Source organism: Ambystoma mexicanum, chromosome 4p (assembly GCF_040938575.1).
Source record: "Ambystoma mexicanum isolate Mex_15411 chromosome 4p, UKY_AmexF1_1, whole genome shotgun sequence".
Lineage (NCBI taxonomy): Eukaryota > Metazoa > Chordata > Amphibia > Caudata > Ambystomatidae > Ambystoma > Ambystoma mexicanum.
In genome coordinates this window covers 1,006,410,046-1,006,433,070 of record NC_090927.1, presented here as the reverse complement: position 1 = coordinate 1,006,433,070, position 23,025 = coordinate 1,006,410,046, and the positions used below count along the sequence as shown (strand labels likewise).

The window sequence follows — 23,025 nt, the reverse complement described above, 5'->3', positions numbered from 1 at the left end:
CCTCCAAGTCATCTTCAGTGGTGGCCAGTGCTTGTAGGCACTCCCCTTCCACTGGTGTGGGTGTGGGCAGCTGGGACTCGACTGTGTCCGGCACACTGGTTGTGGGTGTGGGCTGCGTGGCTGCCCCGGAGGTGGTCGTGCCGGTAGTCCTTTTCTTTGGGTGGGACGTGGATGCCCTTGTGGTGGTATCTTGGCTGCCATCTTCTCCATCAGTGCCTGGGGGGTAGAAGAGATGCAGGGCATCAGTGATGGTGTTACATGCCAGAAGCATACTATGGTGCTGTTCATTATTCATTTAATTATGCATTTATGTCTTACATGTGTGTCACACAGGGTAGTCTGAGGGGGCATTTTGGAATTTGCTGCATGGCAGGTGGCATGCCGTTGAATTGGGGTTTGTGTGATGTATTACATGGGCACGGTCCATGTGTGTTGTCTGTGTGTTGGTTATGGGATTGGCACTCAGCATGCATTTCTGTCTGGCAGGGTTTGGCCCGCCATCTGGTCTTGGATATGTTCATGTGGGTGTTGGGACATGCATTGCCTTGCCTAAACTCTCTTCCACATCACTTGTGCTATGTCATGGTTTCCCCTACAGGGATCTACAGGGTCACTCACCTCCTTCTGGTGATGATGCCGTACCCGTCTCCATCTCCCCAAATCCCTCGATGGACTCTGGACTTATGAAGGTGCTTGCGGCTTCCTCCCAGGTGGTCATTTTGGCAGGAGAGTGGGAACCCCCGTCTGTGGCCATGGCCTCCCTCCTGTTGCTTGCAATGATGTTACGAACCCTCAGGCGTAGTTCGTTCCACCTCTTCCTGCAATCCTTGACACTACGTGGGGTGGTTCCCACAGCGGACATCTTGCGGGCTACCTCCTGCCAGATGTCCTTCTTCTGCTGCTGCACCTCACGCTTCAGGTTCTGGGATTTGATGACATCAGCGTGTGCAGCAAGGGTGTCCGCTAGCATATTTAATTCAGCATCTGAAAAGTGCTGTTTCCGCAGCCAGGGGGTGGTCTTCCGGGTTGCCTTAGACATTCTTGAAGTATTGCCACAGAGCTCTCCTGGAAACAACTGGTGGTTTGGGAGAATTGCAATGGATTGTGTTTTTAAAGATGGCCACCGGCCCATTTCCCGTTCCGACGCGATGACGTTATTTCCGGGTCCGGTATTACGAGCCCGGTATTAGCATGTTGGTATTACCGGGTCGGTATTTAGGGGTTCCTCCTAGGCGGTGGCGGTATCGGCGGGTCCCGTGATGGCGCTATCGGGGGGGTTGGAGGGCTTTTAGCGGCATGCCAGTATGGCCATTAACGGCATAGGGGTTCGCGCGTGCTCGCGCACTCGTAATCACCCGCTATTAGCGGCGTCATACGAGCATGAATCCGCTCATTCCTCCATGCCGGTAATGACCCCGTTTTTACCGTGCTACTCGTAATGAGACCCAATGTCTTCAAGTGTTTAGCTGTTTTTCCCAAGATAGGTGCAATCAGGTGTAGAAAGAGTAGGAAATAGATGACAACATGGCCATTTCAGACAACCACAGAAAACAGAAGTAAAATTGAAGGTGAGTAATTATTTTCGTGTTCATAATGCCAAAAAAGATTGATGTGATAGGAGTATGCAATCATTAGAAGAGGCAAACATTGTTGGGTATGATAAAAAATTGAGGCACGTAGTAAGAAGTGGTGCCCTAGTCTTGGAAAACAGGGGTAGGCTAGATTAAGTTAGGCTGGGACGGTGTGCAGCACAACGCCTCTGTTTTGTCTCCATAGGATGAACGCAAAGCACAAGCAAAGACCATGGTCCAACCAATGACAAGAAGAAAAAAGGAAGAATGGCTGCTAAGCTGAGGAAGCATGTGCAGCTAACCAGCAAGTATTTACTGCTAACCACGAAGCACGTGCAGCTGAGCTGAGCAAAGAACCAAGCCTCAACCAAGTATCCTGCAGGGTGGTTGGAAAATAGTTGTTTATGTGCACCAACGAATAGGGGAGAATGATCCAGAAAGTATTTTGATAGCAGAAAAGGAGGAAAGGGTGGAAGTTGGGAAGAAAACCTGACCCCTTGCCAGTGACCGAATGACTTTTGTCCCTATTTTGACTTTCTACAGACGGCGGGGATCCCCAAGGACGTTTCTATCATCTGCTACAGACTTGCTTAGAAGACCAGAAAAGAAGAAGACGTCTTTCCTTAATAGTTTTTTGTTGTCTCCTTAGGGTTGCATGTGGCACCCGTAAGGGAAAAAATGTTTCACATGATGGACAATATGTTTTATATGTTATTGAAAACAATTCTCCTGTTCTAGCCAGCTGACACAGAGCTAGGGATTGGGGGTATTTTGTGCAGAATGACCTATAAAAAGTGAATGGTTAAGCGAAAATGTTTTGTAGCTTTGTCTAGGAAGCAGAGCTATGCAATAAGAGGGAATGTCTTGCGATTTTTTTTAGGGAATAGGGTATGAGAGCCAATGCAAAAAGGTGTCATGTTTATAGAGTCGAAAATGTATTTATCATGGCTCAGTAAGTAGGCAAGGTACAGAATGCATATTAAGTTTTTCCTATACACTCTGACAAGGCCTTTTACTGGAAATGTCTGTAACTGACAATGCTGCTAAAATGAGTGAAATGAAGTAATGCTGCAGAGTGTATAGTATGACCTAATGCTGAAGTTGAAACATTCAACGCTACCGTGCCTTCAGAAATCAGACAAATGCACTGAAACCAGACAGTTAATTGGGCCGTGTCTGGAAACTTAGCTAATGGAGCCAGCTGCATAAACCATATTTGGGGCAGAGCACCGGGAAAAAGCCAGGATGTGTGCCAGAATGTATTTCATTTTTTGAAGGTTTAAATAGAGAACAAATAATTGCCCAATGCGCGAATGCTCAACGAAGAGTTTTGCCTGGACATGTTGAGAGAAGGTGGGGCTGAATTTGCTCTCTCTGACAAGATATAAGAGAGAGCTCTGTTTGTGAGCGGGAGAGTAGAGTTTGTGTACTTGACAACGATGCTGTGTGTGAGCTTGGCATGAAATAAAACCTGATGAACTTGACTCTGTCTCCTTGCCTGCTGTCTGGTCACCTTTGCTGAAACATTGGAGAGCTCCAGAAAGCTTCTGAGAGGGTTCCAGAGAGCAACAAAGGGCCTCAGATTGTCCAGGGGGCCCTGACAGAATGGAAGAGGGGAAATGACACCTCCTCTACAATTTGAAATAGATGGAGAGGTGTTGCATCCATTTAGGAGATGATAGTGCATGTTCATGTTCCAGGTAGTACATGTAGGTATTTGCATAGCATGGTGCCATTGTGGCCCCCATGCTTGTCCCCGATATCTGGAGAAAAAATCAGTCTTGAAACTTGAAGAAGTTATTCATGAGGACTAACTTCAAAAGAGTAAGTACAAAGAGTCTATCCCCTTGGCAGTTCTCTAATCTTAGTAGGAGCCATTCAACTGCATCAATGCCAGCTTCATGCACGATGTTAGTGTAAAGCGATGTCACATCCATAGTAAAAAGTTGGTCCCTTCCTTTCACAAATTGCACACTGTTTGTAGGAAGTGCATCGTGTCTCTGATGTATGTTGACGTCTCTGAAATCAAAGGCTGTAAAATCTTACCAAGGTATTGAGCAACGGGTTCAAGAAGACTCTCAGTGGCCACGATGATCGGGCGTCCTGGTGGTTTCAATAGCCGTTTGTGTATTTTGGGCAATATGTACATCACTGGCATGATTGGATGTCTGTTCTCTAGGAATCTACGAGTTTTTTCCGATATGACTTCATTCTCCTCTGCCTCATCCAACACTACTTTGATGAGTGCTTGTATCTTTTCTGTCAGATTAAAGGATACGTCCCTGTAGGTTTCCCTATCTTCTAGCTTGTGTTCAATTTCTTCCAAGTAGTCTTGTTTGTCCATTAGGACTAGTGCACCACCCTTATCAGCTGGTTTGAAAATGTTTCCAGTGTTGTCCAGCAAGTACATGATTTTGGACTGGTGGATTGAACATACTCTTTGGATTCAGCTCAAGGAACCTATGGGGTTAATTCGTCATTGTCTCTTATGATATGATATGATATGATATTTTATTTGTATCGCGCTCGTACACAAGTGTTTCAGAGCGCAACTATGCAAGGGAGGGGAACAAGTGAGAACACAGCACAACATAAAAACGTTCTTGCTAGACCCAGTGACATTGAGAACGCACAAGTGCATGGGAAAGGGAAAAGGGAAAAAGTGCATGGAAGGGGGAGAATGGAAAGTGCGGAAGCCGAGGAGCGCAGATAAATAAAATAAATAGAAAATTGAGGTAAACTGTGGTAGTGCAGCCAGCAAGTGGCAAGTGCTGTATTTAAGGCAGCAGACTGGGTAAGTCAAAATAAGTGCAGAAAAAGAAGAAAAATGGGGGGGCTGCTGTATGGGTACAGATACAGTGCCCAGTGCGAGGGGTGGCCTGGAGGCAGTGCAGGAAGGTGGCAGGGTGAGCAGGTACCTGGGCCCAGGGGAAAGAGGGTGGCCAGGTGCACAGTGCCAAGAGAGCAGATCAGCAGGGGAGAAGGGGTGCGAAGGCAGAAGCAAAGAGGAAGGTTTTGAGGTGCTTCCGGAACCGGAAATGGTTCTCCTCAAGTTTGTTTAGAGTGGCAGGGAGGCTGTTCCAGAGGGAGGTCCCAGCCGAAGATAGAGATCTACCCCCAGCTCGTTTCTTTGAAAAACGACTGACCCTGAGGGAGTTAGAGGTAGAGGAGCGAAGAGCTCGAGAGGGGAAGTATTTGCGGAGGGATAGCTGAAGGTATTTTGGACCCAGGCCCCACAAAGCCTTGTGGACAATGCAGAGGGTTTTGAATGTAATCCTTGCATCCACTGGGAGCCAATGGAAAGATTTCAAAGCTGGAGAGATACGATCCCAGGGCTTGAGGCCAAGGACAAGTCTTCATCAAGGGAATCAAAAAAGATCTTGAGTCGCAGTTTCCTCATGAGTCTGAAGAAGTCAATTTTCTCACGGAGAAGTGTGCTGTTGTTACATGGGACAAAGGACAAGCCTTTCCTCAATACTTATGGTTCCATCTTAGATAGGCGGTAGGATGAGATATTCACTATAAGCTTTCTTTGTCGCTTTCTTCCTCTGAGGATTTTCTCTTCTTTCCTCTTCGGATGGGATTTTGTCTAAAAAATACACTTTGGCTGCTGTTTGGTCACTGGCTTCTGGTACGGATGCTCTCTGCGCTCGGGCCTGGAATCACTTTAAGTTCAGTACTCGATGCGTCTGAGGATGCACTATCGGCTGCTGTCGGTCCTGGTTTCTGCGTGTGGCCCTGATAGGGTTTATGAGGGCGGTGTCCGTAATATTCCTGCCAGCTATACACCATGTCCAGTTTATAATCTTGGGTATCGCGTCTGAGGTTTCTGATTTTTTTCACTTCCAGCTCCTGTTTATAGCTGGGTAGTTTCTGATTCGTTTCCTCTAAGATTTGTTTTAGCTGGTCTTGGGTAAACCCTTTACTGAGTGATGTCTTGATCCCCTCAATATCCTCATTCAGAGTTGTCAAACTATGGGCCAATTCCTCGATCGTTAAAAGTATAAGGTCAAGAGAACACTTATTCAGAATTAAACGCCATCTTTTCACAAAGGTTGGGTTCTGTTTACAAAGTGTTGGTTCGAGATTGACTCGTAGACCTCTCGGTATCCTTTCAGTAGTGTTAAAAATGTTTTATCATATATGAGGTTTATTATACCGATTGCGATGACCCCTGTTTGTGGCATAATTGCAGTCCATTGAGCGGTTAATTTACCCTGCAGGGGGGTGCAGAGTGAACACTGAGGTCTTCCCTCCGGTTGACCGGACAGCCGGACCGGCCATCTGGTTCATATCACTATTTACGGCATTACACACAGCTTGAGAGCGTTGATATGGGGGCACACTGCGGCCACATTTTCGACTGCGGTTGTGCCCCAGTCATGCTCCATAGCTGTGGCATTTAATTTCATTACTTCTCCCCACCACCCCCTTACAGTTACATTGGCCTTTCCCCAGGCTGTTCGTGACTGTAGGGCGGTTGCCTTGGCAACGATTTGTCGAAGCTCACAGCAAGATGGAGGACGTGGCCGCGGTGCAATGCGCGCATGCGCACGGTCACCACAGCAACGCTATAAACATTTAGTCAGTTGAGCCGCCCGCTTTTGTGCGGTCAGATCCACAGGGACCTCTGTTACACAGGTAGGACCGGTTTGGCACACCTCAGCACCTATATGTTTTGTATTGTATTTTAGGATATGCTGGACACAAGCGGTAGGCTGATACATGGAGTGCAATTGTTGGGTGCACGTGTAATGCATATGCACACATCTTAATTACATACTGCTGATACTTTGTGGATTTGGATCACGTTGAGTCGTAGAGACATCTTTCTCATCCTGATTTCGGGCTGGTTTGACTCAGTTGCTGAGATGACATCGATAAGTCATGATAATGTTTGCTGTATTCTCATGTTTAGTAGCACACTTGTTTTATCGCAGATAAGCGTTTGAATTCCTTGCTCAGCCAGGACTGGAGTCAGGAATTCCTAGCTCACTTTACTTCAGAGACACTTGACTATTATGCATCTTCTCTTGACCTACGCTTCCTCTCCATTGTCTTTGTAGAGTACCTTGAGATTGCACCTCGACTTTGCCCGGTATCCCCACTTGATTCGCTCTGAGGACTGGCTGAGTCTCTCTTTGCCCTCGGCTATAAGTAAATGTCAGTGAGTTTTTGAGTGCTAACACGGCTTGACTATATTTATTTACCCTTACAGGTTCTGAAGTTGGTTCTGTGTAAAGAATTGTAGAAGTTAGTGTTACCTTCCTTCGGTTAGGTAGAAGTTCTCTATTTGACCTTACTCTTTTTCGAGACTGAGTGTTTATTTTGTATTACCCTGTAGGGCCACTTCAATGAAATTCATCATGACCAGGAACAGTTAGCTCACACCCTGAGGATGGATCTATGATCAGAAACGCGTTGGTGAAAGATAACACCAATTGAGCTATTTTGGAGCTACAAGATACATTGACTGTATGATATAATGTGGAAAATTGATGTGTGAATACCTAGACACACCTGAACCTGCATAGATTTTGATGGTATTGTTTCTCCAGATTGTATCCTATCACGAATGAGGAAATTTGTGATAGCACTGTACACGCACAAGCAATTTTGTGATAACTCTATATATGGTATGATTTCCTTATTGTTGTTGACTCCAATTGAATGGATAAGTTGGGGTTATGGACATTTAAAACTTTGTGTGATCAATAATAAATACTGTTGTCAACACTGTAATGCTGACAGTGACTTGTTTTTGAATGGTTTTAGAGAATTGTGTATTGAAGTTTAATCCTGTTTACAATTGAAAATACATTATTATTAACGTGAAGGATTTTCCTCACTGTTAGTGAGGTATTTTTCTCTTACCTTTACTTAATCATAATTGGGACTACGGTCGCCCTAAGAGTGAATTTGGGCCCACTATGTAGCGATACATAGTTCTGTTTCTTGCTCAATATCTTGCACATCTGCCATCAATATTGTTCTTCAGTGCAATTACTTTCAATTCTTAAAAATTGTGAATAAGAAAAAGATATACGTTTATTGAGTGGATGAAATGATGTTGCTCCTGGAGTAGCATTTCTGTCAGTGGGCTTACCATAAAGTCAACAAGCTGTTTGTTGTTCGTAAAAATGAATGTCCCAAAATTGGATTTGATTAACTGACCATTCACCAACTGTAAAACTCAATATGTTTGAGGATTGATATATGTTTAAATTGCAAAATCTGCACCCACTGAAATCCCATTATCCTGGTGGAAAAAATAATTTAATGTAAAAATAATTGTGTTCTTACAGAGGTGTGAGGAGTCAGTAATGAAACTCGGACACAAGTGAGTCATGTTTTGGATCAAAGAGTTTTATTTCAAAATAAAGGGGGTTGGGAAAATGCCACTCTGATCCTGCTCTGAGAGGGGAGTCCTCTGGCATTGCTCTGGGCAACCCTCCAGGCCATTGCTCTTTAGCCTGCCATGCCATAACATAAGGGGAAAGACTATATGCAAATTAGGCTTGGTCCCACCCCAAAGGGGGCCGTCCAGTCCAAATTGCTAGGTCACAATCCTTCTGCACAAGACCACAGTATCCACAGACATGTTTCGGCCTAATTGGGTGATATCAGTGAGGAGCAGCTAGGCACAGCAGGCTCAGGACCCACGTCTGGGCATCCCCGTCCCACTCAGGGTGACTTACGCAAAACAAAAGAGGTGATGGCTGTAAGGGTTTGGAACTAATCCTAACCACTGGAATTGCTCTGGACAACCCTCCAGACCATCGTTCTGCAGTCTGCCAAGGCACTACAGATGGGGAAAGACTATATGCAAATCAGCATTGGTCCCACTCCAAAGGGGGCAGTCCAGCCCAAACTGCTAGATCAAAGTCCTTAAAGTCATGGGTGATCAACATAAACTGATAAGAGTGTCAAAAATGAAATCCCATATTCAGTGGAATTTTAAGTTTGTTTTTAATACTTTCAGCAAACAGCAGAACATCTGAGTTCTTGGATATTTTCCTTTTAACGAGTCTGCAGTATTATCTTGAATAAGTCCTAAATCCCGACCTGTTTGAATGAATGCATTCTTGGTTTTAGTGATACCTTTAGTGGGATCTGCATCCAACCTTAATGAGGTATCCAAATTCTGCAGATGTTAGTGCACTTCCTTGATGCAATCCAGACGATTAAGGATCACTGTGGCCCTGCACTGATCAGCACGTTTTATAATTATGTCTGGAGCCAAAAATGGAGTTGCTTCATCCTTGGAAAAGTAAGTGGCCTAATTTGCTGAGAAACCGTGTTTGTGAAAGCTTCAAGCGATACATTTTGGCCACTGTGTAAGAAATTATGTTTGGATTTGACTTCCCTAGATTGTGTGGATTCACTCATTTGGGAAGGGTTCTGATGAAAGAAAACCACCTTGACATTTAGGGTTTTGAATAAACGTTGAATTTCCAAGATAGTTGGACATTTGTTTTCACTTGGAGTGGGAATAAATATGAGATCTTCCTTTAATACTGAATGGCTCATTGGGCTTGGCGGTAGTTGCCAAGCATGCTTTATTTCAGAATTGTTGGCTGAGAGTTGTTGCGAAAACCTCTAGTGAATCCATCCCCTGAAGAAGGTCCGTCATATGAGCGCTGAATGGACAGAACTGCCACAGCTGTGATGAGCATGCACAATAGGGTGGTAAGTAAATTTGCTTTACAATTGAAATAGCCCATTAGACCAGGTTAATGTCGGGACACACACACAAACAGGAATCAATTGTATTCTTTGACATTTTATTGTTTACACTTGAGTGTTATTTAACAAATAGAATCCTTATTGGTATGTGTATCTAGTGGCAATAACCTATATCGGCAGGAAACACCCAATTCTGTGGCGTGAATATTTGCATGAATATTTATTGTGTTTTTTGTATTTTGTGATACATCATCTATTTTTTTTAATTATACCGGTAACATTAATACATTCTAATCTTTAAAGAAGCTAGTGGAGAGATTGATGGACTGATCTCTAAATGTTTCATCAGTTCGTGAAGTATTTTTCCTCTTGTTCTTGGGTGTGGTTATTTCCGCATACCACATGTTTTAACACTCAGCCAAATTGTGAGTTTCATAAATGAAAATAACAAAACCATCTTTTTTTTCACTGGTAATTTCCCACACAACAAAGTGTTGTTGTGCACCCTGCATGCCAATTAGCATCATGGCGGGTCGATCCGCACTTGCGATGGTCAGCAGGGCACTCCAGGAGTGCTGCCAGTGTGGTTTGCAGTTACAGGGCATGGCATGCAGGGATTGGCAGCAGCCCCCATGGGCACCGCCAACTTGGAAAGGCTCCACATGTGCAGTGGACCGGTTTTCTAGTTCCACACATGCACCTTATGAAACACGTTCCCTGCTTGCACAGCTAGTGGTGCAGGGATCCGAAGCCTAGATTGAATGCCGGCAGGTTATTTGAACCACCGGCATGAAAGCTCAGGGAGTCTCAATGCTCCCAGAGTACTTTGCCAATCTGGCGCAATTTGTGCTGCTCGCCAACCCCTTTCTTGACCCTGCTACCTTTTTATGCCATCCCTTTGAGTTGCATTGCCCTGCGCTTACCTAGTGCCTTCTGTCTTGTATTCTCTTCCTCTGCCTGCCTCCTGCCTTCCACCTGCCTGCATTGATCAGTGCCTGGTCATGCTGTTCTCCTGCATAGCCCATTTCCTACCTAAGGGACTCGTCACCTTATTACTAGATACAATGCCACTATCTTCTTGAAGACATCTACTGGCTTCCCTGTCAGTGTTCGCGCTGTCCTCGCAGCGCAATGATCAGGGAAGCCACCCACGTGGTGTGGGGAGGCAACTTTACAGTGCTCCCGCTTACCATTGCAAGGGTGCTTGGGGGATGGCTCCTTACATTCACATTCTGACGGCTCCAACACAGTAGAATCTTGCGTCTCGGAACACAGAAACCAGCCTTCGACCTCTAACTGCCTCAACTACTAACAGGTATGAATCAGTGGCAGAACGCTGAGCTTGACAAGTGTTATCACATGCGTTATTAATGCAAAACGTAATTGTGGAGAGGCAGATGGTTATGTCATCGATAGCTACTGCCCCTACCCTGACCCAATAACGCACAGGTGAGAAACGTTACTCACTAAGGCAACCGTACCGCCCTTATTCCAGGCAGGTGCAGAAGGAGGGTAACATAATTTTAACTAAAGATGGCACGAGTAAAACCAAACTAACTTTACGACATTACATGTGCATGCATTAGACACAAAGCAAATGGGCACTCAACATGAAGAAAAGGAAAACTGGGTAATAGATGCATTTATGGATGAAGAATATTAACATGGCATCCATAAAACATGAAGAACACGAAGATAAGCAATATATAGGCTGAATGCAACATGAATGACACACAAATATAGCTCACTAACATAGAAACACAACAGTATTGGGCAGCCATCTTTTCCAAAATGGCAGCCGCAACATGCTTCTAATTAAACAAAAAGGCCTCAAGGATTCACAAGAACTCAAAATGCTGAATTTACAGAAATACAGATCCGTGCAGAGCTCAGACAATAGCTAAGCAGACCAAGCCATGGTTACTGAGCAATTAGGGAGGGTTTGAATGTCTCAGAAGAGAACATGAGATAATGATTCCCAAGATGCAAGCCATATATTCATACAGGCTCTACTGGCAGCTACTTATGGCTCTCAACTCTGGGGCTATGCCAATACAGGAAAATTGGCCACAATAGAGAATACATTCTTGAAAAAATGAGTTCTTCTCAAATACACCCCTTCTTCATTAGTATAATTATAGCTTAATATTACTCCACTTGGTGACCAGCTTGCATCCAAGCCAGCCCTACATTGGGAACGGCTATGGAAAACAGACTGAGATGCTATAAAGCACCTGTTATAACTGAACAAAGGTAAAAGCATCAAATGGGTCATTTACATAAAGTCTGTCCTTTTTGAATTGAGAGCTATTGGTTTATGGGAACACCCGACAGTTCGATACAGTGTAAACTTGCCCAGCCTCGAGAAAGCATTAAGAATAAACGTAAGGCAAAAGCTTGAGAGCAAGGCTGTGTCTCTGAAGCAAGGTCTGGAATTTCTATCCTTGCAGATGACGGTTGGTAATTACATCCACCTTGATTTAATAAATCATCCATATGAACGATCAATGTTTGTCCGCATGAGATTGGGGATCTTGAAAAAACAGATTTTATCACAAAATCATGGACTGATAATGGCTCGGGTTTGTGTCCTACATGCAGGTTGGCTAACAAAACCATCACTCACTAAATGCTGATTTGCCCCAATACAATGAAATTGAGGCACTCCTACCTGAAACCTGTACTGAAGGAAGTGGGGGTTCACCATGTAGATGAAGCCATGATGTCTTAAGACAGTCAATTGCACCACATGTTATCTTTGCAACAGCAGGGTATATGCATAGAGTGTGACTCCAACAATCAAAGACCCTGAAAAATTCCACTACGGGAATTAAAATAACAACTTGGTGTATTTTTAAATTCATATTTGTCATAGCTATTCCCGTTTGGCTATGTGGAAACCTTATCTGTTATCTGGAGGTAACAAATGCGGTCCTTTTAAAAATCATGGATAAGGAACCTGGTAATTTAGAAGAGTCGGATGAGTATAGCCATAGTTGAAAATAAAATCTTGGTAACAGTTAATCACAATGTAGCCGATGAGACTTGCTGTGCAACTTGGGTGTAAAACTGCGAGGCTGCGAGCATGGCTCTCCTTGCAAGAGAGATTTTGGAACTACCAAATATAGCGGTTCTGTCCTGCTTCGTAGACAGTAACACCCGTCAGCTATCATATGATTTGAGTAATTCATTGGGGTTACCTTATTCTCCTGGCTCAAACTCAATATGTGATGTGGCTTTTTATACAGCTTTTACTCTAGTAAATATTTTTGGTCAATGTATTTTAAATTATTTCATAGCTTATGGTTTACGTTTTAGATGTGTGTACTCAATGCCTAGGGAAATATTTTAAACTGTGTTTTACTTAAAGATAAAGTTTCTTTTCCTCCTGTCTTTCCTAACTCTGCTTCAGTTTTGCTGACTGGTCGCCTGGTGTTCCTCCAGAGCCACACAGGTCCCAGGCTCCCCCGCCAGTCTTTGCACTTGCCTTCAGGCCTATGCACTGTGCTCAGCACTACTGTACTTTCGTTATACGTTCTCTGAAATTAACCCAAGGTCCTGCTGGACTGGGTGCATTTGATCTGCCTTCTCCCTCCCTTGCACTTGCTTTCTGCGCACTTGCATGACCTGAAGGTACCACGCCTTTTAAGTCTGAGTGTCCTGTCCTGCCTTTGTCTCCCCTACATAATCTGGTTGCGCCTGTAACACCTGTGCTTGGTGCATCAAAAATGACCAGTCAATCAATAATCTGAATTGGCGTCAGACCTAATACGGTAGATTTTGTGTCTGTATGTTCCTTTCCCTCCCCCCGACACACCCCCTCCCTCCCTCCTTCTTGTCATGCGCCTGCACTAGTTGAAATGCCGCCAGGCCTAGTATGCTAGTCTTGTTAGATCATTCCGAAACTTCAAGGCCTAAGAATGACTACTTTATTCCCTTGTTCCCCTCTCGCCTTGAATCACTTTTTAAGCACTTCACTTGTGTATAAGCACTCTACAAATAAACAATTCCAATAACAATTGGTCTTTCTCTTGTTTTCCCGTCTTTAGGCTTAAGCCTCTCAAGTTCTGAAATGTTGCACCACTTTCTCGTCACGCTGCCTCTTCAGTCTGCCATTTTGCTCTTCTCGTAAGTGTTCACTTATTGTACTCGGTCATGCATGGCCATTTTGTGCCTGTTTATTGTCTGATGTTATTTTTCCATCCTCGTTTCTGAACAATTTTCTAATATAATTGTGTTCCTGAATGCCTTTTATACATAAAACAACACATCAATCCACTAAAATCCAAAAGCAGATTCAGCTCATGACTGCCTACGACAACCATGGGTTGTGCCTGCAATAATGCATTGTCTTTAACATACAAGCAACTAAACATTTTATCAAAAGATCTTAAAAGTTTCCAAATCAATGTGTCTAGAAAAAAACTGAACCTGGAGGAATCTGCATAATTGTGTCCCTCAGGAAACGCGAATGCTGATGAAATGCTGAATTTCAGAATCCCAAACAGTACATTGTTAAAGAGGTTTCTGTGTTAAAGAGGCTGCTGTGATAATAGAAAATGTGAATTTACTTCACACAAACACTTAAAAATCAAAATATATACTAACAATCACATGGCTGCTGACATTAGACACTTTGCTTTTCTGGTAATAAACATGAACCAAAATCTTGGTCCGGAATCAAGTCTCTTAGCCTCCTGTCAGTTACTGGAAAATGACCGGCCAGTCTTCTTTCCTCCCCTTCTTCTTCGCTTCACTTTCCTCTGTAGAACGCGCTCTGATATTAACTTTGCTCCTTCTTTCTTTCAGGGGTCCGCCACTGGGGCGCTACTTTTTGCCCTCAGGAAATTCAGAAGAAAATGGTCTTCCTCAAGCCTGGATTGCCCACCTCCTCCCCCGATAAATGTGTGCTTCTTTTGTCGGCCCCCTATTCTTACTCTTCCCTACTGTGAGGTCTAGTATATACAGATACCTCAATCTTGAGTCGCTTGACACACTTCCTTGTCCTTCAATGACCAACCTTGTCCCACCCCACTGTTGCTCAAACCACCGATTCACACATCGCCTCAGATCACTCTGAGTCTTATCCCCTGGCAACTTTCAAATTCCCTGTTAGAAATCCCCACTCCGGACAACATAGGACGATACCTCCATTCTCACCAACCTGCTCCCTAGGGAAGCAGTTATGGTAGCATCCAGGAGAAGAACAATGACCCACATACTTACTACCCAACCTCACCAAACACAAACAGCATTATTGCCAACCTGTATTCACTTGCTGTAAATTGAAATCTGGTCCTTTCGCTTTGAAATACTGTTACGCTTTGCACTACTAATCTAAGATACACAAAGTGCAGTGACGCTGTCTCTAAAGTCTACTCAACCCACCCCACACCCCATCAGACCAGTCAACCTTTATTCAAACCAGTTCTTATTTGTGCTCATTGTGCATAAGTAAAAAAAAAAACTCTTTGGTTGGGACAAAACCTTCCTAGACGTTCACACTGAAGACTGTATGGATTTCCTCTCTGGCACCCGTCGAAAAAAAACAGAAACAACATATCCTTCATTCCCCACCCAAACAATTCTATTGTTACACTTCCCATCACACTGCCAACTAATGCACATTAGGCAAACCCAAAATGTGATGGCTGAAAGGTTTTGAATTAATCATAACCACGGGCATAGCTCTGGGCAACCCCCGAAGACCATCGTTTTTCAGCCTGCCCAGCCATCACAGATGGCTAGCCTCACTTGGATCTCGAAAATGTTTGGCGACAGGTGCAATGTTATAACTCCAACAACACATGGAGCACACCAATCGCTTGAAAGCTAATAATTATCATTCCATGCCATACATTTGCGCTCATCATAGTTTGGGGTGTGCTGCTTGTAGACAGGGAGGAGGCACACGATGTGTTGTGCATCACACTTGGATGAATCAGGCAACTCTGTCAATCCCGGGAGCAGCAAGGGGGAGATAGGACATGGTGCCCTAGAACCTCAGCTTTCCCTTCCTCAACCGGTATCCATCACATTGGGCGGGTTCCTCCGACCTCTAAGCGCTGTAGAAAAAAGATGTCATTGTTGTAATGGGAAATTGTGAGCAAAATGTCCCAATGAAGGAGTAATCTTGCAGCGCTTGCTTCACGACCCGGCAATGTGACCCTCGGCAAAATGCATAGAAACGGAACGAATTGAGCTCTTCATTTGTTTGAGCACTCCCTTTTGCGTTATGGTTTGCGCCCCAGCAATGATGCACGTTCGTGAGACGCACACATTCACCTGTGTGGGTTTATTTGGAAGCGTGTGGGAAGGGATCCAGCGCACTCTAAGTCACCTGCGTACTGTAGAACATTAGTCTTTATTGTGAAAGAAAAACTTCAAAGTGCAAAACATATATGCAGGGGATAACACCAATTCTGGGACTTCTCAGGTGCTCCTGGCTTGGGATTTTAATAACATTTACTGTGAGCATGTTAAATAAATTAATGTGCGACTGCTCCGCTTCTAGCTATTTCTTTCTCAAAATGAGACATGAAAAGTATCATTATAGGATTTCAATTATCATTCCAGTGCCATAACTTCTATAATTTTTACATGTGTGAAAAAAAGTGTACAAGGGCAGTTTGGATCAAACAAGAACCAAGGGCATCTGTGCAGTGCATCGGGACTCTTTGAACATTATAATAAAGTAGAAGTAATAGCGTTAATCACTCTACTGAGGTAAATCCCCCTTATCCCACCCCTGAATACAGTCCATGGAGGCTCAGTTCATCCATCGACTTTGCGGTGCACCTCAGCACGTGGGTTCAAAGACGTCATCCTCAGAGCCCTCTTCTATGGGTTTCATCTTGGTTGAAGTCCTCAGGTATGGAGAGTGACCTGTCGAAATGTCCACAAAGAAGAGCATGTGAAAAGCAAGGCAAAGAGAGGCGTGTGCAGCTGAACAAAACAGAGATCTGGATTGGCTAAGAACGTGACCACTTGCATTGCAGATGTGGGTTCACATTTGCACATTTGAGTTAATTAACGTGTCACTCAGAAATGATGTAACGAAAATATGAATGTATCTACTATATGAGAAAGAGTAACCACAGCAGTATATGGAGGCACATAACGTCACAGTGATTGCGCAGCGGCGCATGAATCAGGGGATGAAGTGGTGGGAGAGAAGTCAGGCAGTATGCCATGACAAAATGGGCAGCTTGTATCTTGCGTCCATTTTGTCCGCTGCGGAATCTGCGTCATGATATGCATCGATGGGCCGCTTCTGAGGTTTCTTCCAACATGATAAAGCGGTGCCTTATGTAGATCTTGATTGAGTGTGGTTGCCTCTTGATGTCCAGACAAGAGCATTGCAGTGCAAGGGTGCATAGAGGGAAAATTATCAGAAATCAAAAAGGACGCATGGGGCTTTAGCGTCAGAGAGGTGGGGAAGATTTTGTGAGTGAGTGGGTGATGTGTATAGAGGGAGCAGGATTGTTCTAGATGGCGTGGATGGGTATGAGCTCTAGGGTCGTCAATTTGCACATGGATCTATGATGGAGATGCCTCTTGCATCTTATTAGAGAGTCAGAGGTAGATCCCTCTCCTCAGCTGGTGTTTCCCTCTGGAACAGCCCCGCTCCCCCGCAAACTTGAACCGGATCCTCTTTAAATTCCAGAAACTTCTCAAGACCTTCCTTTTCTCCTCTTCCTTCCCTCTCCCCCTCCCGTGCTGAACTCTCAATCTGCCACTGGACTGGGGCCTGTTCCCTTCGAGTCAACAAGGGGCAGACCACCCCTCACAACATCCCCCCAGGGTTCTCTGCCAGCCCTTGCCCTTGGGCTCCCTTTCTCGGAATACCCCAACGTGGTCCTCCTGTCCACTGCACTCCTCCATTCCTTTTCCCCCTCTTTCCCATGGCACTTGCCGCCTTGGCCCAACCAGCCCTTACCCGCCCCCTACCTACCGGGGCACCCCACTTGGCACTTCTCCCTCTACTCCCCACCCCCTTGCACTTCCACCTCGTTCATGCACTTGCACGGTAGGATTGTCAGGAGACCAATATAACCGTTTCAATGTTGTTGTATTCTTATGTTTTCCCATGTTCCCCCGCTTTTTTGTCTTGTGGTGCCTCGAAACACCTGTGTAGGCACCATATAAATGTCTAATTAAATGAAATAAATAACACTTTTCAGCAGGCATTGGAGCTTAAAGTGCTGTAAAGCATGCAGGAGCTAGGGCGGTTTTTCGTGTGGGGTATGAGTATGGGAAGAATACTGATGAGCAGTGATGTCTTTTAGAGAGCGCTTGTTTTGGCTGCATGGCTATTGAGGCGGGCGGCCTTCTAGGGATGTCGAGTAGATAGTGGAAGGGGTAAAAGAAGTTATCAAGGGCACTTCGCAGTAGAAGCCGGGTGCAAGGGAACTTGAGCCTTGAGTCGAGGGGGGTAGGGACGCGGGCGAGAAGAGTGCCATCATTGTTCTGGCAGTGGTTGCTGGTGGAAAGTAAATGATTTTGGTCTTGGCCCGGGTTGAGAATCCTGCCGTCAGTGGTAGCTGAGTGCAGTAATGAGATTTTAGAGATGTTAGAAAGAGCAAGTGTTGAAGAATATCTAGAGGGATGATATGGGCTTTGAAAACCTTTGCAATGAGATCAGATGTAACCATGGAAATGGTGGCCAAGGAGAGGGGCTGCGAAGCATTATAAATGCAATAGTGCCAGAATTACTCTCGTCAACATCAATGCAGCAGAGAAGAGCTTACCACATACCCCAGGCTAAGTCATTGAATGAATAGGACATGTTAGTAAAGCAACATGAGTGCCACTGCTGAAAGCAAAGGTTGCATGGCGTATGGGCCAATAGGCTGATGCCCAGTGATGGTGATGCCAGGCCACAGAACCCTGAGGGGCACGAAACCGACAATAAAGGCCTGCGTGCGAATGGCAACCTAAGGCACCATTGAGGGTGAGTTAGAATATGGGTGAAAGTGCTAAAAACGTGAACGGCCACAGTAAACACACGTGTTGCAGATTTCTCTAAAGTAGGAGGAGGCTGGGTATACGTTTCTCTTCAGCAAGGCGGCATGCTCGGGGACTGATATTGCAACAGAAGAACAAGATCTAGCGACACATGGACTGCGCGTACACGCAGCAACCCATTCTAACTGAGCCACAAACAATCTGAAATAATTGTGCTGTTGTGTGAGATGGCATTATGAGATCACTATGGATATTAATGTTAGGGGGGATTGGTTGTGCTGGAACCTATTAGTATGCAAACGGTCTCAATTACCGCCCGCCCCTCAGTGATTCCACTTTGGGTACAAAGAGGTTGGGCCCTGCTGATTTAAAAAAAATATAATTGGTTATTTATAACACGCTTAATACCCAGAGGTTTCTAAGCATGGACCCACGGATCGGGCCTGCGTTGCTCCGTGTCGTCTTGCTTCCAAGGCGAGCACGTTGCCCCTGAGCTATCCTCCCGAGACGGTTGCCCCTGAGCTATCCTCCCGAGACTGTTGCCCCCGAGCTATCCTCCCGAGACTCAGTGTCCTAAACAAACCTTTTTGCGGTTTTCTTTTAAGTATTTACGCAGTTCTAGGTCTTCAAGTAAGGTCAATGAGGCATTCATAAATGCGGTATGAAGGCAAATGAGTTGCTTTAAAAAAAAAGACATCTGCAAAATCTTGATATTGAGGGGGAAAAATTTATAGGACCTTCATCTTATTGGAAGCATGCATGGTGAGACGGATCAATGGTTGAGAGCAGGACTGTAGAGCATTGATCCTGCATTTCTACTTAACTCTATGTTCTACATACTTTTGGATTATGAGTTTACAACCAGGAAGTACCAAGGACGGTGGAGACAGCTGGTGAGCCTGTGACATCAAATGTCCTTGTCTCAGCGTGCCAGCTCTGTGTGACCGTTAACAATTGGATGTCATTGGAGGTTAACAGGGATCCATCAACCACCTGAATACTTCCGGTGGTTGTTTCAGCATCAGTGCTGGCCGTAGCGGCGGCAGCGGCTCGGGCGATGTAAGAAAAATGTGGTGCCCCCCCACCTCCACATGTCAATGCGGTCGAGGGCGCCAATTTCTTTTTTTAACTCTGCTCCTGAGCAGTGAGCTAATCACTGGAATAGAGCGCTCATGCTAATGCATTAGCGCCCTATTCGAATGAAAACCGCCTCGCTCCCGCATCGGAGCGGGGAGGTAATCATCTCAATAGGGTTAAATGTGCCATGCCGCAGTGGGCACATTTAATAACAATAGGGCACCTGCCGTCCCTTCTCCCACTACGCCACCTCAGAGGAACCCTTAAAAGACTTGCCTGAGCTGGCGGCGGGGGCTATTGACGGACTATGGCGCCATAAGGCCGACCCTGTTCACCATCCTGGTAATTCTATGCTTCTGCAGGCATTGTTCATCGACAAGTTCGCCTGACGATCCTGAATCTGAAAGCGCCAGTGCAGCTGTGTGTGCCATGAGTGAAATAGAAATGCTTACGCGAAAGCGGGATTTACTAGAGGCGGAAATCTTATATCCTTTTACCCATGACTGCACAATCTTCATGGCTGGGGTTTAGTGTTTCCCACCAGCTTGGACACTCGCCCACATAGTGGCCGAGTTGGCCGCAGCATTGCCAATAATTCACAACACTATCTCAGAGTGGCGCTTTCTAGGTGTGAATCAATGCAATATTAACAATTCTCAAGGAGTGTGACCCAGGCCAATAATTCACAGCACCATCTCAGAGTGGCGCTTTCTAGGTGTGAATCAATGCAATATTAACAATTCTCAAGGAGTGCGACCCAGGCCAATAATTCACAGCACCATCTCAGAGTGGGGCTTTCTAGGTGTGAATCAATGCAATATTAACAATTCTCAAGGAGTGCAACCCAGGCCAATAATTCACAGCACTATCTCAATGTGGCGCTTTCTAGGTGTGAATCAATGCAATATTAACAATTCTCAAGAAGTGCGACCCAGGCCAATAATTCACAGCACCATCTCAGAGTGGCGCTTTCTAGGTGTGAATCAATGCAATATTAACAATTCTCAAGGAGTGCAACCCAGGCCAATAATTCACAGCACTATCTCAGTGTGGTGCTTTCTAGGTGTGAATCAATGCAATATTAACAGTTCTCAAAGAGTGTGACGCAGGCTAATAATTCACAGTAGTATCTCAATGTGGTGCTTTCTAGGTGTGAATCAATGCAATATTAACAATTCTCAAAGAGTGTGACGCAGGCTAATAATTCACAGTAGTATCTCAATGTGGTGCTTTCTAGGTGTGAATCAATGCAATACTAACAATACGCAAAGAGTGTGACGCAGGCTAATAATTCACAGTACTATCTCAGAGTGGCACTTTCTAGGTGTGAATCAATGCAATATCAACAATTCTCAACATGTGCGACCCAGGCTAATAATTCACAGTACCGTTTTAAAGTGGCTCGGTAATAGTCACGAATCTCATCAGTTGTGAGGCCGGTTAGCATTAGTAGCCTGGCCAGATATGTTCAGAGGGTAGGTAGAGTGGCTGGGCTTCCGGAGTACCGTGATTGCTCTATTCCACACCCAAGCCACACCTACCTTGGTAGTTGCTGATTGTTGATGGCTGGCCACTGGCTTCCCCTGCTGACATCTGCAGACACAATCTGGAGCCGCCAATGTAGGAGCTGCCCTTTGCCTTGGGGCCCTTAGCCACTGGGGCTGCATGGGCAGGGGGCTGCCCTGGTAGGGTTTGGGATAAGGGGGGGAGGAACCAATCAGGGCCTGGGGTAGAGATAGGGAGGTGGGACTGGGGGAGGGAAGCGGGGAAAGGGTCCCGGGGATGCTACGAGGGTCGCCGCACTGTGTAGGCAGGTGGAACAAATGGCTATGGAGCACCAGAAGCCAATTTTAAACAGCAGTGCCCCACCACATAAAAGAAACACTTACCTGCTGCCTCGCTAGAGAAAGTGGCAGAGAGCGTTTAACGTAAGGAGTTAGGCCCTTGCCGTTCACACCGGTAACTAATCTACCGATCAGGGCCTGGGATGGGCTAGGGGGGCGGGACTGGGGAAGGGAAGTGAGGAAAGGGTGCTGGGGATGCCGTGAGGGTCGCCACGCTGGGTAGGCAGGTGGAACAAATGGCTATGGGGCACCAGAAGCCAATTTTAAACAGCTGTGCCCCACCACATAAAAGAAACACTTACCTGCTGCCTCGCTAGAAAAAGTGGCAGAGAGCGTTTAACGTAAGGAGTCAGGCCCTTGCAGGTCACACCGGTAACTAATCCATCGATCAGGGCCTTATGGTGCTTCTGTGCATGCTGGGTGTCTTTGTAATGGGGTCAGTGTTTGGGTAAATAGCTCCTGTGTGGGATTCTCTCTTAAGTGGCCTGGTTGCGTATGCTGGCCCTGTGCATGCTCATTCTCCATCCCCGCTTTACAATGTGAGCAGTGTGTGAAGCAAGGAAAATTACTTTACCTCCTTGTGCCTGTTATTGTTCAATACTTGGAGTGCTTTATATATGAGCCATGAAACCAGAAAATGCACATCTACCTCCACATGGTATTTGAGTGTTCAGGGCTTACATCTCCGCCACAACAAGAGGTGCTTCTCCCTGGACATGCAAATTATGAAAAGAAGACCCTCAACCATAACATGTTAGACTCTCAAACATTTAGTATACATCCAAGCTCCACTGTGCGTTGTGCAGTAGTGTTGAAGTGATACTTTACTACCATATCGAGCAAGCAAATGCATGTCTTATGTAAATTGCAGTCACAACTCTGCTGTGTGCCAGAAAGGGACACATTGGGCTCCTTTCTGAATGTCCTCATTGTCTATAATTTCCTATGGGGACCAACAGGGGAGTGCCCCCTACGCGACACTCTGCTTCTGTGGGGGAGCTAACCCTTAGTCTTCCTGAGTTCATTTGGGCTACTTTGAAGCCGATGCAGTAGTGTGCCTTTAAATAAGTCAACCAAAAACGATCTTTAAGTGGAGCTATTATTAATCTCTGTTAAAAGTTACAGAGGTTGGTGCCCTATCAACTGTTGAGAGTATCCCACTTTGAGACAAATGAGATCTAAATTACAAAGTTGACCTTTCTGATAAACCCTGTTTACGGTGTTCATGTTAATCAGCCACTACCACTCTTGAGTGTTACTAAGACTACAGAATGCTCTTAGGAAACAAATCTTGTCCACTTTGATGCAAAGAGATGAGGTGTTTTTTTGGTAGGGTCCTGCCATGCCAAAGAAACTTTGTGGTTTCATGGGTCTGTTATGTGGAAAGCCGCTTTGACATAAGCGATTTAAGAAGAATCCCATTCATTAAAGCCTTTCATGCATGAGAAACACAATACCCTTCTTAGTGGGGAGGAAGGATAGCTCAGGGGCAACACGTTTGTCTTTGAAGCAAGATAACACAGCACAACACAGTTTCGAATCACAATCCCTTGCTTAAAAACCACTCGCAGGTATTAAGCGCGTTATAAATGAACAATAAAATAAAAAAATAAAAATCAAACATGATAATATATAAATAGGGACAGGTACAAAATAATGTATTCATCAAGGGGAAGTCTTGGGCCATGCCTTCATTGGTGAAATGTGAAACCTACTGGAGGTTAGTACATGCTTTTTGCAACCAGATTGCCATTCCAAAACAGATACCCAATTTCACTGATGTGTGTTCAATCTCCAATTCAGGCAAATGACAAATCCTCAGCCAGTCTCTCCTCGTTTTTTTTCACAGTTGTGTATTGCAGATTAATGCCAAATGACTT

General features: G+C 45.1%; 1 protein-coding gene across 4 annotated transcripts in view; it reads right to left on the bottom strand.

Moving 5' to 3' along the window:
• Positions 1-15,602: 15,602 nt before the first annotated feature.
• LOC138453590 (blood vessel epicardial substance-like) overlaps positions 15,603-23,025 on the bottom strand; it is a 904,667-nt gene continuing 897,244 nt past the window's right edge. For all 4 annotated transcript variants that reach the window (XM_069606590.1, XM_069606589.1, XM_069606587.1 and 1 more), the window contains one exon: positions 15,603-16,142. In XM_069606590.1, coding sequence (XP_069462691.1) covers positions 16,057-16,142 — 86 coding nt within the window. In that variant the 3' untranslated portion in view covers positions 15,603-16,056. The remainder of the gene's footprint in view (positions 16,143-23,025) is intronic.